General features: G+C 49.1%; 1 protein-coding gene across 5 annotated transcripts in view; it reads right to left on the reverse strand.

Moving 5' to 3' along the window:
- Spata13 (spermatogenesis associated 13) overlaps window positions 1-14311 on the reverse strand; it is a 128633-nt gene that overhangs the window by 70954 nt on the left and 43368 nt on the right. For all 5 annotated transcript variants that reach the window (XM_052191270.1, XM_052191269.1, XM_052191271.1 and 2 more), the window contains one exon: window positions 1141-2844. In XM_052191270.1, the coding sequence (XP_052047230.1) occupies window positions 1141-2703 (1563 nt within the window). In that variant the 5' untranslated portion in view covers window positions 2704-2844. The remainder of the gene's footprint in view (window positions 1-1140; window positions 2845-14311) is intronic.

Here is a 14311-nt window from a genome sequence, read left to right on the forward strand (position 1 = left end):
CCCTGTGACCTAGATGTCTCTGGATAGCAAAGGTCAAAAAGAGATATTTGCCAGCCATGGAAGTGTGGCACACAACAATTATCACAGCACTCTGGAGTGTGGGGCAGCCTGTGCTACAGAGCACCATCTCAGTAAATTTATATCAGCAAGGCCACAGGCGGCCCTGGCCTCTGCTTGCAAACCCAGCTGTGCAATCGTTTATCCGCTGGCCCGCTCCAGGGCTGAGTGGGAGGGAACATTTGCTAAGGAGTAATCTCCTGCAAGCACCAATTCACAGCTGTAACAAGGCCTAGACATTTATGCAGAGAGCATTTAGAACATGCACACACTTCTGACTTTTAGCTATGTAAGGTGGTGGTACTGAATGTTCTTATGGAGTGAGACTTGCACAGCGGAGCGACACTGTCTGGCTGCTTGGCAGGATGTGAAAGGAGCTCTGCTCTTACAGCTCTGACAGCTATGCGCTGATTCGAGCCTCGAGCTGCTTGGAGCTCTGCCCTAAAAATAAGTACAATGGCCATCATTAAAATCTCTTTGAAGAGGCATCATCCTGGGCTTGACAGGTACTGAGCAGCACAGTTCTAATTCATCCCCAGGAAATAAAAGACTCAAGGCATGTAATGTTCTCTAACACAAAGAACTGTATTTACAAGGACTCTGTTGGGAAGGGTAACAGCAACCACTTAAAATACACGGATGATACACGGGTAATAAAATTCTTTCAAAATGTGAAAACTCTGAGAAACCCTAGTGGTCACATTAATTCCCAGGACCTAGCAGCACATAGTAGATACTCAATAAATATCTTTTCCATGAATGGTGTGGCAAACACTACATCCAGGGATCTTATTTTTTAGCAATTAAATTTTAAGTGAGATAAAAATTACCTTTTGGGGTGGGGTGGTGCTGGGGGTGTGGTGCTGGAGGGCTAACCTGGAACCTTGCATACACCAAGTAAACACCTGGCAGGAGGTACATCCAGACCCAGGAAAACTAAGCCAATAACTTCCATCTCCGTTAAAACTTAACACGACCAGTTAGCACAGACAGAACCAGCAGCCTCTGAAACTATCTGGGTGAATGGCCATACTACTCCTCCCACACTGGCACCCACCAGAGGGACTCTGCCCAGACCCTTACCTCTTCCTTCCTCTCTTCTGGATTGGTGGCTCTGTCAAGATTCGCAGGAAAAGAGCTGTCACCGCTTTCTCCCCCCATATCACCAGCGGTGGCGAGGACAGTGTCCTGGAGGGACACGGATCCTGGCTGCCTGTGCCCGGCATCCTCGGTCCGTTCTTCACTGTCCGCTGAACTGAGGGACAGCACACTCAGAGTACTGGGGCACTTAGTACTCCCTGGGCTCTGAGGGCTTTGCGGCTTGGGTGTGGTGGGCCTCAGAGGAGTGGGCATCTGTATAGGGTCAAAGGGATGCTGGCTGCCAGTATGCGCCTCCCTGGAGGCTTGACTCAACCCTTCAGGGTCTGTGGGGGTTGTCGAGGGACTGCTGGCATGAGGTCCATCGTTTCCCAGTGGCTGAGCACTCTTAGTTTCTAGGGGGAAGACTGCAGTATCCACATCAAGGTGGGGTTCTGGAGCTGTGTAGGGCGCAGCAGTGCATGGTGCAGGGGCACAGGGTGAGGACAAAGAACCACCACGCCTGGCATCTGGCTCCACGCTGCTGCTGGTACGCCGTGAGTAGTCATCATGTAGCTTGCTTTGAGGTGCAAGTACTGGGTTCGAATCCCCCAGATCGGGACCGGGGCTAGGGGCTGCACTCCTGGGGGCCTCCCTCTTCCAGGCCGCATCCTTGACACTGCTCACCAGTCTTAGGACTCGGTCGAAGTCCTTGGCCCGGATGGGGCTCCTCCAGCGTCTGGCTCTCCTCTCTGAGCTACCCGGCTTCTCCGGGTCTGTGAAGAAGCCGCTCAGGGTCCTGGAGGGAACCTGCCTGTCACCCTGCAGTTCCGTGAGGTTGGATGCAGACTTGCGCTTGAAGGAGCTCTTGAGGACGCTCAAGCTGTCGATGCTCTTGCTTCTGCGCGGCAGAGGCACAGCCCTGCTGGGCTCAGGGTCGCGCACTTGGATCTCACACACAGCGGGCTCGGGCACTGGCTGCCGCCCCAGGTCCAGCAGGCTGATGCGGCCCAGGCCGTAGGCCCTGCGGATGCTGCGTGAACGGTGCGTGCTCCTCTGGAAGGCGTCCTCTGTGTCCTCAGGGTCTGAGCAGTCCGACCCCGCGCCATCTCCTAGAGGGCCCAAGGATGTACACCTGCCCGGGCCCTTTCCAAGGATGCCAATGGTGCCATTGGGAGCAGCCCTTCCTGGGTCTCCTGTCGCCTCCTCCTTGGAAACTTCTGCCCCCTCCCGGTTCTGAATTCCTTGAAGGACAGAAGATTTTAGTCTTTTAAAAGAGCCCATTTTACGGAAGGAGGCCAAGGCATTCCATGTGGAGGAATTCCCCACAAGGACCACCGAGCGAGGCCTCTCAGAATTCGAATTCATCCTCTTCCGACTACCAGAGAAGAGACGGACCAGCTTGGAAGGGCTGAGGCGGGCTTCCCCGGCTTCCGGATCACTGCCGGGGCTGCTTTTGCAGCCTCCATTCTGACATGCTGAGGATGTCACCATTTTAGGGGCCTTCGGGTTGGAAGCTGAACAAGTGGCTGCGGCTCCTTGCCCGTGGCCATCCTGGGCTGTTGTCATGTTCGTGGGGTGGGCAGCCTGGTTCAATCCCCCATTCACACTGGTAACCGGGGGTCCCGGCTCCGGACCTTCATCTCCAAGGGCAGCTGCCTGCCTTCCACATCTGCTGTGTGCATCTGGATCCGTAGTCACAGCTACTGCCTGCCACACAAAACAAAGCCGGCATTAACCATTGTCCCCAAGGAGGCGCCTCTATAGAGGCTGATCGTTCAAACTAACATCTGCTAATAGAAGAAAAGCTGCAAGCTCCAGGACAAGGCTGATTCATTAAGAATTACTCTGAAATTTACTTCTCAACAAAGCAAGGACAGAAGGCATACAACTATATATTCCTAAAAGGAGAAACGAAAAAAACAGCTAAGGATGCACACTTAACACGACAGAGAAATCCTGAAATTCCTAGAAGCCAGAACGCAATGGTAAGACCTTGTTCTTTGTGTGAACGGAAGGGATATTTTATTATCAAACATCAACCCCACAGGGACCTCCAAACATGCCCGCTGAAACACCAGCCTGTATGAGCAGGGGCTCGGTTAGTGGACTCCTGGGAGTTCTGACTGAGGCCAGGTGTCTGAGGAAAGCCGTGAGAGAGCCTTACAGCATCACAGGGACTCAGGCCCTAACACACCAAGCCCGAGAAGCTGGAGGAAAGGCAGTGTGCAGAAGATATCCAGAAAGTTCTACCTGTCCACAGAGTGATGTGAGGAAACACATGGGGCTGTCAGAAACTCAAGACACGGGCATATGACTAAAATACCCTCTGTCCTCTTGTCTTACAAGCAAGCCTCTATGCACACCAATGCCCATTCCTCCTGCCCTCGCCCAAGCCCCCCCCCCTCCCCGCAGCACTACTGACTCCCCAAAAGCGAGAACACTGTGTCTTTAACCTTTCCCACCAGTCAGGCCCGGCTCGGCCTTTCTCGGCCTTCACAGGATGGCTTAAATGTCATGGCCCTTCTATTCCCAATACACACACTAATAACTGAGTTTCAGATTACGAGACCACAAAAGGCCATCGGACAGACAATGCTTCCATCATTTCTAGGCTGTTGACTACAGTCCAGGGTAGATACAGACAACTTCATGGCCACACGGGCAGGCGAGCGCCTTTGTCTGGAGGTCCTGCTGCTGGTCCCCTCTGAATGGTGCATTAAACCAATGTCTAGAGACAGAGACACAGCTAGGATCTGCACCCCAGGCACCTGACTCCAATTCCAGCACCCCCTGACCTGGAGAAATCAGATCCCAGCTGTTTTTAGATACTAGTCAAGGCTTTTACTTCCAAGAATCAGTCAAGGCAGGAAGAGGAAACTGTAGAGAGAACCTAATGTTCCATTTTATTTGGCTTACCGTTTTTCAAGCTGGACTGGATCTATGTGCAGGAGCAGTCTGCTCTACCTGCTCCTGCACACCCTTTCTTTCCCCTTTGGTCCCTGTAACATGCCCAGTGAGGAAGGATTGTCAGGGAGAGCCAAGGAAAAGCAGATAAAGGACTGATGCCACCCAGGATGTGGGAGTCTCTACTGACTTAGCCTGTCAGCACTTTACTAATAGGAAGACGGATGGTCTACTGTGCCCTCTGCGGTGCACAAATCTAATGGAGAAGACAGAAGTGAGAGGCATGGGGGTGGGGAGGGGCCGTGGGGTGCATTTGAATAAAGCCATATGAGCTGAGTCTTGATTCTGCCTGAGAGGTGAAAGGGACCAAGAGGCTGCCTGTCTGTCCTCGGCAATGTGGGAGTGTGCCTGCTTCATACACCTTGGACTCCTAAAATGAGCCGCAGCGTGAAGTATCCAAGTCCAGTTCACAGGCAACAACTTCACCTGCGGTCAGTTGTGAACGCAGGTGAAGTTGTAGTAACGGTCTTTGAGGACTTGTGACAGTCACACAGGGGAAGGCAGGATTCCCGCCTTAGAGCAAAGCTGAAGTTAGTGACACCAGCAGAGGGCACCACAAGACCTTTGTAGCCCAGGACAAAGCCTGTGTTAAGGGGACTCTGGAGGCTCGAGGGACACAAGGAAGCATGTTGTGACATTTGAAAATGCTCCTTGAACCCAACCACAAAAGAACACACATGGAGTGCACTCGCTGATGAGTGGATATTAGGCCAAATGCTCAGAATACCCAAGATACAAGTCACAGACCACAGGAGCTCAAGAAGGAGACCAAAGTGTGGGTGCTTCCGTCCTTAGAAAGGGGAACAAAATACTCACGGGAGCAAATATGGGGACAAAGTGCGGAGCAGAGACTGAAGGAAAGGCCACCCAGAGACTGTCCCACCTGGGGATTCATCCCAGGTACAGTCACCAAACCCCAACACTATTATGGATGCCAAGAAATGCTTGCTGAAAGGAGCCTGATATGGCTGTCTCCTGAGAGGCCCTGCCAGAGCCTTGCAAATACAGAGGTGAATGCTCGCAGTCAACCATTGGACTGAGCATGGGGTCCCCAGTGGAGGAGTTAGAGAAAGGACTGAAGGAGCTGAAGGGGTTTGCAACTCCATAGGAACAATATCAACCAACCAGACGCCCCCAGAGTTCCCAGGGACTAAACCGTCAACCAAGGAGTATACATGGCTCCAGCTGCATATGTAACAGAGGATGGCCTTGTCAGACATCAATGGGAGGAGAGGTCCTGGGTTCTATGGAGGCTCAATAGATGCCCCAGTGTAGGGAAATCAAGGGTGGGGAGGTAGGAGTGGGGTGGGTGGAGGAACACCCTCATAGAAGCAGGGGGAGGGAGGATGGGATAGGGGGTTTCTGGGAGGGGAAACTGGGAAAGGGGGTAACATTTGAAATGTAAATAAAGAAAATATCCAATAAAAAACATTAAAAAAGAAAGAAAGAAAAGAAAATGTCCTTAGAAGACATGGGGCTATGCCTAGATGCTAAATAGATGCTAAACCTACTACTGTCACACAATCCCCAGTAAGCCATCTCAGCTACCTGTGCTTCGTGCCATCTATGAAATAAGTAAGAGGTGACTATCAATCAGCTCCCGATGTCATGATCTCCCAGAGGCTGCAAGCAGCATGCCAGGCCCCATGAGGAGTTCAGGATGGTGAGAGGAAGTTGGCTTGAGGAAAGGGAGGCTGGGAACTCCTCCCTGGGGGAAGGTGAGTGAAGGTGAAGACGGCTCAACTCTCAGGCATAAGCTGGGGGGGGGGGTCATTAACACACTGGGTACGGCAAGCAGGACAGTGCCATTGGAGGGGTGGTCTGATGCAATGAGTGCTGAGAATCATGGGAAATAGGGCAGGATGTCTACATATCCTGAGTATAAAACCTAATCATTCTTCAAGACCAGCTGCAGGGGTCCCTGATGGGTTTGTTCCCGGCCAATGCACCAATGAAGGGGGCTTAAAAAGAGAGAGAGGGGTTTAGGGAATGTGGCACGGCGATGTGTGGGGAGGGGGTGCTTAGGCAGGCCCATGCCCAGGCACCTCTTCCCCCGAGGGACCACCCGCACACAGACATGGTATAGAATAGAATTTATTCAGGGCAGAGGATGGAAGTTAATGGTATAGCGGAAGTAGAGAAAGGCAGAGAGAGAGTGAGGAGAGAGTAGATAAGTGGAGGCCGGCCATGACCACATGGAGAGAGGGGAGAGGGGAGGAGAGCCCAAGAGGGGCAGAGAGGTGAGAGTGTGGTGAGAGAGAGCAATGAGAGGAGGGGAAGGGGCAAGTAGCCCCTTTTATAGTGGGCCAGGTCTATGGGGCGGGGCACACCTAGCTGTTGCCAGGTAAGTGTGGGCTGGAGCTTAGACAGAATAGCAACAGTCCCTTTGTCTAGGAATTCCTTCTGTACCACTTCGTGTGCTTCTGAGCGGCTGGAGCCTTACCACGTGTATTACCAAAGCATATTGATGCTGTGGGAATGTGAACAAATCTACGGGCTGTTAAAGTCTGAGAACCAAGAGATTGCACACTTAGGCTTATTCAAGATTATTATCTTGATACAAGACTGTATCCGTTTTCCTGACTGTATCTTTATTTAGGTGACAGATCGTGACATCCTCCTGTATTTTCCTTTAACTGGTGATTAAATTTAGAGGCTTCAGACACGTTAGACAGACACCTCCACTGAGCTATATCACGACCCTTTCCTTCAATGATACAGTTTCGTTGTTATCTGTCTTATTACTCTTACTTTGAGACAGGGTCTCACTAAGTTTGTATTTGAACAGCAATCCTCCTGCCTCAGGCACCCAAGTAGCACTTGAGGCACTACTTGCCCCTATTTTTCTAGGTTGAAGATGCTTATATTTTTATTACACTGGTAAGCATTTACTTTAAAAACATTTAAATTTAGATTCAGACTCCATCTGAACAGGTTTAGAAAACTAACGACGTACTGTTTGTTCACGAGCCAAACAAGGCCACTGCTGTTTACAACTTCAGAGTGGAAAGTGAAAATCACAGGAAGGAACAAAAGCCTTCCCAGAATCTCTGAGTAACACACCAAGTTGCATTATTTAGAACCGATGCTTTGACCCCCATTAACTAACAAGGGCCGCAATTCAATCACTGGCTTCGTGGCCAGCCTTATAAATCACGGGACCCCTGCCAGAGATGCTTATGAAGGGAACTACACGAAAGAATTTGAGATGGGAATATTGTGAAATCCAGTTGCCCACAAGCTGGACTCTGGGGTGAATGAACTTCACAGTGGAATATTTCTCCCCACTTGTAATGAGAAATCTCTAAAAACAGCTGTGAGCAACAAATTTCAATTAGAACCAGAAATGTTAAAGGAGTAAAAGTGTGGAACAGCTTTACCGGGCTACGGACACTCCCTCGGATCACGTCCAATGCTGGTAGGAAAATCAGTGAGGCTGGGGACTGCCGTGCAATAGCCACCCATCCCCTTTTGTTTCGATGGTTCCAGCTATGTTCAGACAAATAACTCAAAAATTGTTAAAAGGAATGATCCAAAAGTAGGCAACTCATAGGTCTTTTTCTGCATTTTACACCATCCTTTCCTGTCCTGGCTAAGATAAAAATTGTCGTTCTGTCTGGCTTTCCCACGCCACACCCACTACAGTCTCTTCTACTGGTCACTCAGCAGTCATCTCAGAGTACTTGTCTGTGGCACTCAGTGGGGAGTTCAAGTAATCCTTGTTTCACTTAATAACAGTCCCGAAGCACAAAGGGAGAGATGCCAGCAACTCAATGAAAAGATGAACGCTTACCGTGGTAGTGGGTACGCATGCCAACGAAAGCATTCTACATTTTAGGTTCAGCACGAGCTGAGGTCTCAGTCATTCACCAGGAACAGTCTGACTGTTCAATGTGGAGCGGGGATGTGCAATCAGCAGTGATTAACATTACAGTGAGTGGGTTTGGAGTTAGTCCAGCACTGTCACCTATCTGCCAGAACCTAGAGACTATCTCAGTCCTTCTCCCCCTGGTGTCTGTGGTCACCAACCCTCAGAGATCATCACTGCCTGGCTCATGGGTCCTCCAGGGGTGTGGAGTAGCACACTACCGTATCCCTAGCCTGCAGCGCCTTCCTCCTGGACAAATCTGCTCATGGCTCCCTCCCATCTTGTAGTCCAGATCACCCCCACCCATCCTTCATTTCTGTCACCAGTGTACTTCCTGATCTGCAAATGGAACTGTCACTGAAATGCCGTGTCACTGGCTGCAGATCCCCAGACCTCACTCCAGCAAGGCTCCATTCTGTATAGGCTCTGTGGTGCTTCCTAAAACAAACAACTACAACAAGGGAAACTGAGGGCCTTGTGCAAGCATGGCCAGCTCTCCACCCCGGGGCTACTCCTCTAGCTCACAGGCTGGCCCCACTGCAGGTCCTCTTCTGTTCTTGGATTCTCTCTCCTGTGGACGGGTGTTGCCTCTGTCCACTGCAGGGGATCACAATTCCTAGCTACCATGACTAAAGGCATCTGATGGGACTGGTCAGTGGAAAGCAAGTGTGGGAGGTGATCTGAGAGTGGGAGGAAGGAGACCCCAGTACCTCTGGGAGTGGCATCTGCCTTTGCTTTGGCCCTGCCCCCTTATGTCCCAGATTCTGTCAGGTTGTGGGTTCGAGTGACTGCTCCTTCTCCCCTCCAGCATAGGGATCAGCTGCATATCTGCCAACCTTGCCAACTGAATACACATGATCCTGACTTGGAGTCTCTCTGCAACACCTAGAGGCAGTTCTCTTTGCCTGTCCCGTAGGCATGTGTTTTGCCTTGACTTCATTAACTCAAGTAAGGAGGCTCTTAAGTAACTCTTCCTCCATCTCTAACACAGGGGCCCTTTCTCTGGTCCCCAGCACCGTGTGTATAGTTCAATTGGTCCTTCTGCTTACCACCTGCTCTGGCATTCTGCTCCTTCTCTGCTTTCTCCAGGTATCTCTGAAGACTTTGAAAAGTTCTTTAAAGGAAAAAAATCAAGTCTGATTTCACTGTCTTCATCATCCAGCAGATGAATGACCAACAGACTGAAGATGAGTAGCACTATTAGTTCTGCATATATCAGATATATCAGTCTGAGGTCACCTAGTGTTTCTGTGGGAGCTGTCCCATGTCCCCAAGGATGTTTCATACCGGTGGTGGCTACCAATGCTACTGGGACCAAGAAATACTGCATCAGGTGTAAAAGCTCAAGGTAATCTTAACATTTAAGAAGCTGATCCAGGAGGATCTTGAGTTTGGGGCCAGTCTGGGTTAATGACAAGTTCTAGACCAGCCTAGGCTATATACTAGATGCTGTTTCAAAAACATCAAAATAGGGAAGACAGATGTTAGATAGATGATAGATATAGGCTGACAGATGATAGAAAAATAGATATAGATGATTGATAGATAACAGATAGGTATAGACAGACAGACAGAAACACACACATATGGAGGGAGGGGGAGAGAGAGAGAGAGAGAGAGAGAGAGAGATATGAAAACTGTCTCAGAGAGGTAAGTATTGAAATTACTGACATTTATTTTCAACCATAAAACTGAAGGTTATATCCATTGGTGGTACTATGTCTCAATTATGCTATAAACAGGTCTGTTTATGTTGTGACAGCAATAGCATGTTGTTCTGCAAATGACTTTTAAAATGCTGATAATTACTAAGCTAATAACAGTATTCAGTCACTTTTTATTTTAAAGACAAGGCTTAACCGTGTATCGTGCACTGCCCCTGGAACTCAGTATGTAGTTTAGGCTGGCTTCAAACTCCCAAGAATCCTTAGGCCTCAGCCTCCCAAGCGCTGGGATTACAGATAGGAGCTACTACACCCAGGCCTTTCATTTTAAGTAGTAGCAGTAATCAATTTATTGATCAAAGCTAATGATTTGTATGCCGATTTGTGAATGTGCAAATTAATTCCTTTGCCTGTCAAGGCATACCTCGTGACGGGGTTGAACTCAGGAAGCAGGAACAGACTCAACACCTTCTGCACCCCTTCCTGCAGGAAGCTGAGTGCAAATGCACGCATCGTATTTCGGCTTTTCACGGCTTTCCATTTCTTAGTAAATAGTACAGATGCCTATTCCGTGCCACTGAATATCAAATGACTCAGCTTTTGACAGCAAGCTGTGATGCCGGTGGGAACAAGGAGTCATGCAGCTCAAACGCATGCAGGTAGAGCTAAAATTCTAAGTACCTCACAGCATCCAGTACACGCCTTCACCTCAAACACACCGCCATCCATTCCAGCGTGGGACCCACAGAATGATGTGTACTCCTGCAGGGCAAGTCTATGAGCCTCCCCAAAGGCGCTCTCATCTTCCTGTCATTTCAGTATTACTGTAGGGCACTGGTAAAGTCAGGCACCAGAAGCCAACATTTCGGCACCCTGCATTCTGAGAACTGGTTGTATTCCAAATAAATCATCTATTTGCATATAAGAAAGAGCCTACAGATGGGAGGTTTTTCTTTTTTTTTTTAAATTTCTGTTTATTCCCTATTGTAGTTTAGGCCATCCCATCCAATTATATCACAGCTATATATATAATACGGCTTTCACTTTATCACAATTTATGAAGTTTCTGTATTCATATGTGGTTGAGTTTCTAATTCCAGGGGGCAAAATGGTTTACTCCCCAGACCCACAAGACGCCCTCCTTGCCAGCTTCACTATGCATAGGCAGGTCAGGGAAGAGGGGCTCACCTGAGGATCTGGGACTCAGCACTCTCCCATATAAGGAGACAGGTGTTGTCATGTGCTATGGCTTCATTTAACTCTCCATGATGGAAGTTAAATGTTTATGCATTAGAAGTGATGTTGGGTATGTGGATAAGATACAGTAATTGTGTACTTGAGAAATATGTCAATTTCATACAAGCATGCCACGGTCCCAGGCTTTCCTTATCTAGGTTACAGGGCTAAACTACATTCCTGTGTTGAAATTGGGAAGGAACTGGGGATTTCAAAGGTAGGCCTTAAACCTAAAGACAGTCTCCTGGCTGGCTCTGAAGTAGGGGTCCAGGCAGGTGTGGTATGAGACACAGAAGCAGACAGGTAATCTCCACTCAGGTCATTATCACTAAGGCTCAGAACAGGTACAGGCACTGTCCCTTTCTCCCTTTACCTCATATGAACTCAGGGGCTCAAAGAATCTTGAAAAAGTGCCATTTTACATTGTCCAGTGGCTTGTCTAGATTACCCATAGTTCACCCTATCCTCCACTAGCCTCTGTGACAGCAGGAAAAAAACCTGAAGTGGCCATCAGCCAAGGCCACCTAAGGCTTGCTCCAGTGCCAAGACAGAAGTCACCATGGAGCCTCTGCCTCCTGCTCTCACCATTCAGAGCAATGAAAGCGTTTCCAGATGGGTGGCCTTAATCTTGGAGGCACTTGGAAGGTCACTGGACCAAAAGCAATCGCCTCTACTTGCTGGAAGCAGACTGGTCAGACCCGGGCTCTGTGCCAGTGAACTCACAGGCTCAGGCTGACGGTGCCACTGACATAGAAATCCCCAAGAGGGACAGGACAGTGAATGGCCAGAATTCAACTGTCTATAGGAACATGCACTGTGTTTCCCTAGCACTTCTACATTTCAGAGAGTCTTTGGTTTGCTTTGCTTTTTGTATTCTCTGGTTTGAGAGATCAACATTCTGCTTGATTTCCACCCAAGAGTCAAGGAAGTGCATGGTTCAGAGAAGGTAACAGCAGTGTCCTTCGACCATAAAAGACAAGGGTCCAAAATGGGCACTGCCCTGCCCTGCCCTTGCCCTATGCAGCCATGCAGCTCAGATCACCACATCAACACTACACTTTCTGTTGTCACACTTAACTACCAAGTGGACCATGTCTTCTTGCAGAGTCCTTCACAACTCTTGGCACAGAACTTATTAAAGAGGCATTTGATGCTGGACAGTGGTGGCACATGCCTTTAATCCCAGCACTTGGGAGACAGAGGCAGGTGGATTTCTGAGTTCGAGGCTAGCCTGGTCTACAGAGTGAGTTCCAGGACAGCCAGGGCTACACAGAGAAACCCTGTCTTGAAAAGCCAACCAACCAAACAAAAACAACAACAAAAACAAACCACCACCAATGAATGCAGCCAGTGGTGACCAGCCACCTGTAGCTCCTAAGCAGCTCACCCTTGCCCCTGCCACAGGGACGTCTTGGTCTGGCAGAAGTGGATCCAGAATCACTTCATTAGAAGGAGAGGCTCTGGTCTCTGGCCCATCCTTGGGGACAGTGTGCTCAAACATAAAGCTTCCGACAGCCAACTGGCATGCTACATTCTCATTCTTTTGAGTCAGAGTGAATGGGGTCTAACCACAGGGAAAAGTGGGAAGGAGGGAACTGAAACAAAACTCCATTAAGGCAAAGTTACAGGGAAGAAAATGACCACAGGATTCTCAGGGCCTTGCTCCAGCCTCCATTTCTCTCAACGGCTCTGTGTTGAAATAAAGGGACTCTCAGGAAATACAATTCTTTGTCCCCATAAAGACACATGGCCAGTAAGTAGCTTTCATGAGGACCCCTGAGCAGCCAGCACAATGTACTGCTGAGTTTAGTTGAGATATTGTAAGTTTACAGACTGCATCAAGGTACTGGCCACACAGAAACCTCCCTGCAAAGGATCTGAGACATCAGTTACCTGGGTCACTGTGGCTTCAAGGTCCCTGTTACAGTTTGACTATGAACTGTCCCCCCACAGGCTCATGTATTTGGACACTCAATCCCAAGTTGGTGGCACTGTGTTGGGACAGTGTGAAGCTTTGGAGAGGTCACACTAGCAGAAATGGGTTATAGGGGCAGACCCAGAAGGTGATACCTGCTCCTTATTCTGGTCCAAGTCTTTGGCTTCTTGACTACCTCGGTGATGTGATTGGTTGCCTCATGCTTCTCCGAGAGACAGCAGCCATCCTACCATCATGACTTCCTTACCATGAGGGACACCTACCCCTTGAAACTGTGAACCAGAATAAATCCTCGCTCTGTCTCAGTGCTTCTGCCAGGTGTCTGTCACAGTGACAGAAGAAGTAGCTAATAGTGAACCCCTTCAAATCTCACACTGCAGCTTAACTGACACAGGAAGCGTCTATGCCTTTGAGGACTGATCACTACACCGAGCGATCCACCCTCATAAACAGACTAATGTACTGTTGTAGAAGTAAGTTCATTACTGAGAATGTAAGCTTGGCTTTCTCTTGCTTTCTTCCATCCTTCTTTGTCTCCCACTGCGTTAGGATGCAGCACAAAAACCCTTGTCTTAGACCTCCATTCTCTGCAATCTAGAGTCTAGACGATGCTCCTCCAACTTGGGCTGCCAAGCCTCCGGACTGAGATAAATATACTTTTATCATTTATCATTCCCCAGCCTGTGCTATTCTGTTATGGTGGCAGGTAGTGAACCAAGGCATGGACATGTCTTTAGTGGATATCTGCTCTTTCCTCTATGACCTAGGAACAACCAATGAGTAGGAAGGGCCAAACCCTGCCAAAGAACATTCCTCAATCTCAGCACCTTCTAATAAACAGCATGGCCATGTTTCCCACGCCTCCTTGTCTGCTTCTGATGTCCTCCCCATTGCTAATCTGAGACCCTCCACCTGCATTGCTTTACCTGCGCCTCCCATCTTTGCCCTGTGAGAGATACCCGAACAGCACAGGGACCACACCACTCTTCCCCAAGGGTTTTATTAGGCGAGACAGAGCTGGCTCCCAGCAGCTAGAAACATTCTGATGGACACCTAAGGGAACAGGGAATGCTTCCTCATCCAGCTACACCCTGGCGTCCCACTGACATGACCCTTTGACCTAGAGGAGTGTCATCTGTGTCCTTAGAGGTCATGGAGCTCACTGGAAGCTGTGGTTGCTGCCACTACCTAGCATTGTGAGAGGAAATCCCACAGGGCAAGTCCACAGGTGGCATTGTCACGTTTCTGTTGTATGTATCATCTCTGCACCGAGGCACAGAAAACAAACAAACATCGGCGTGGAAACTGCTGGTACTATATGGTTTGGAGGCGAGCAGTTCCAATCCACATGAGGTAGTCAGAGAAACCAAAAGAATATCATGAGCTTGCAAATGTATTAAAGGCCAAATGTCTCTCCCTCGAGGAGCCCACGTTTCTTGCTTACTTTTCCCTCAAAAAAGGAAATGCTTAATTCTTATTAAAAATTTAATCAAATAAGGTATGTGT

The sequence above is a fragment of the Apodemus sylvaticus genome, chromosome 8 (genome assembly GCF_947179515.1).
Source record: "Apodemus sylvaticus chromosome 8, mApoSyl1.1, whole genome shotgun sequence".
Taxonomy (NCBI): domain Eukaryota; kingdom Metazoa; phylum Chordata; class Mammalia; order Rodentia; family Muridae; genus Apodemus; species Apodemus sylvaticus.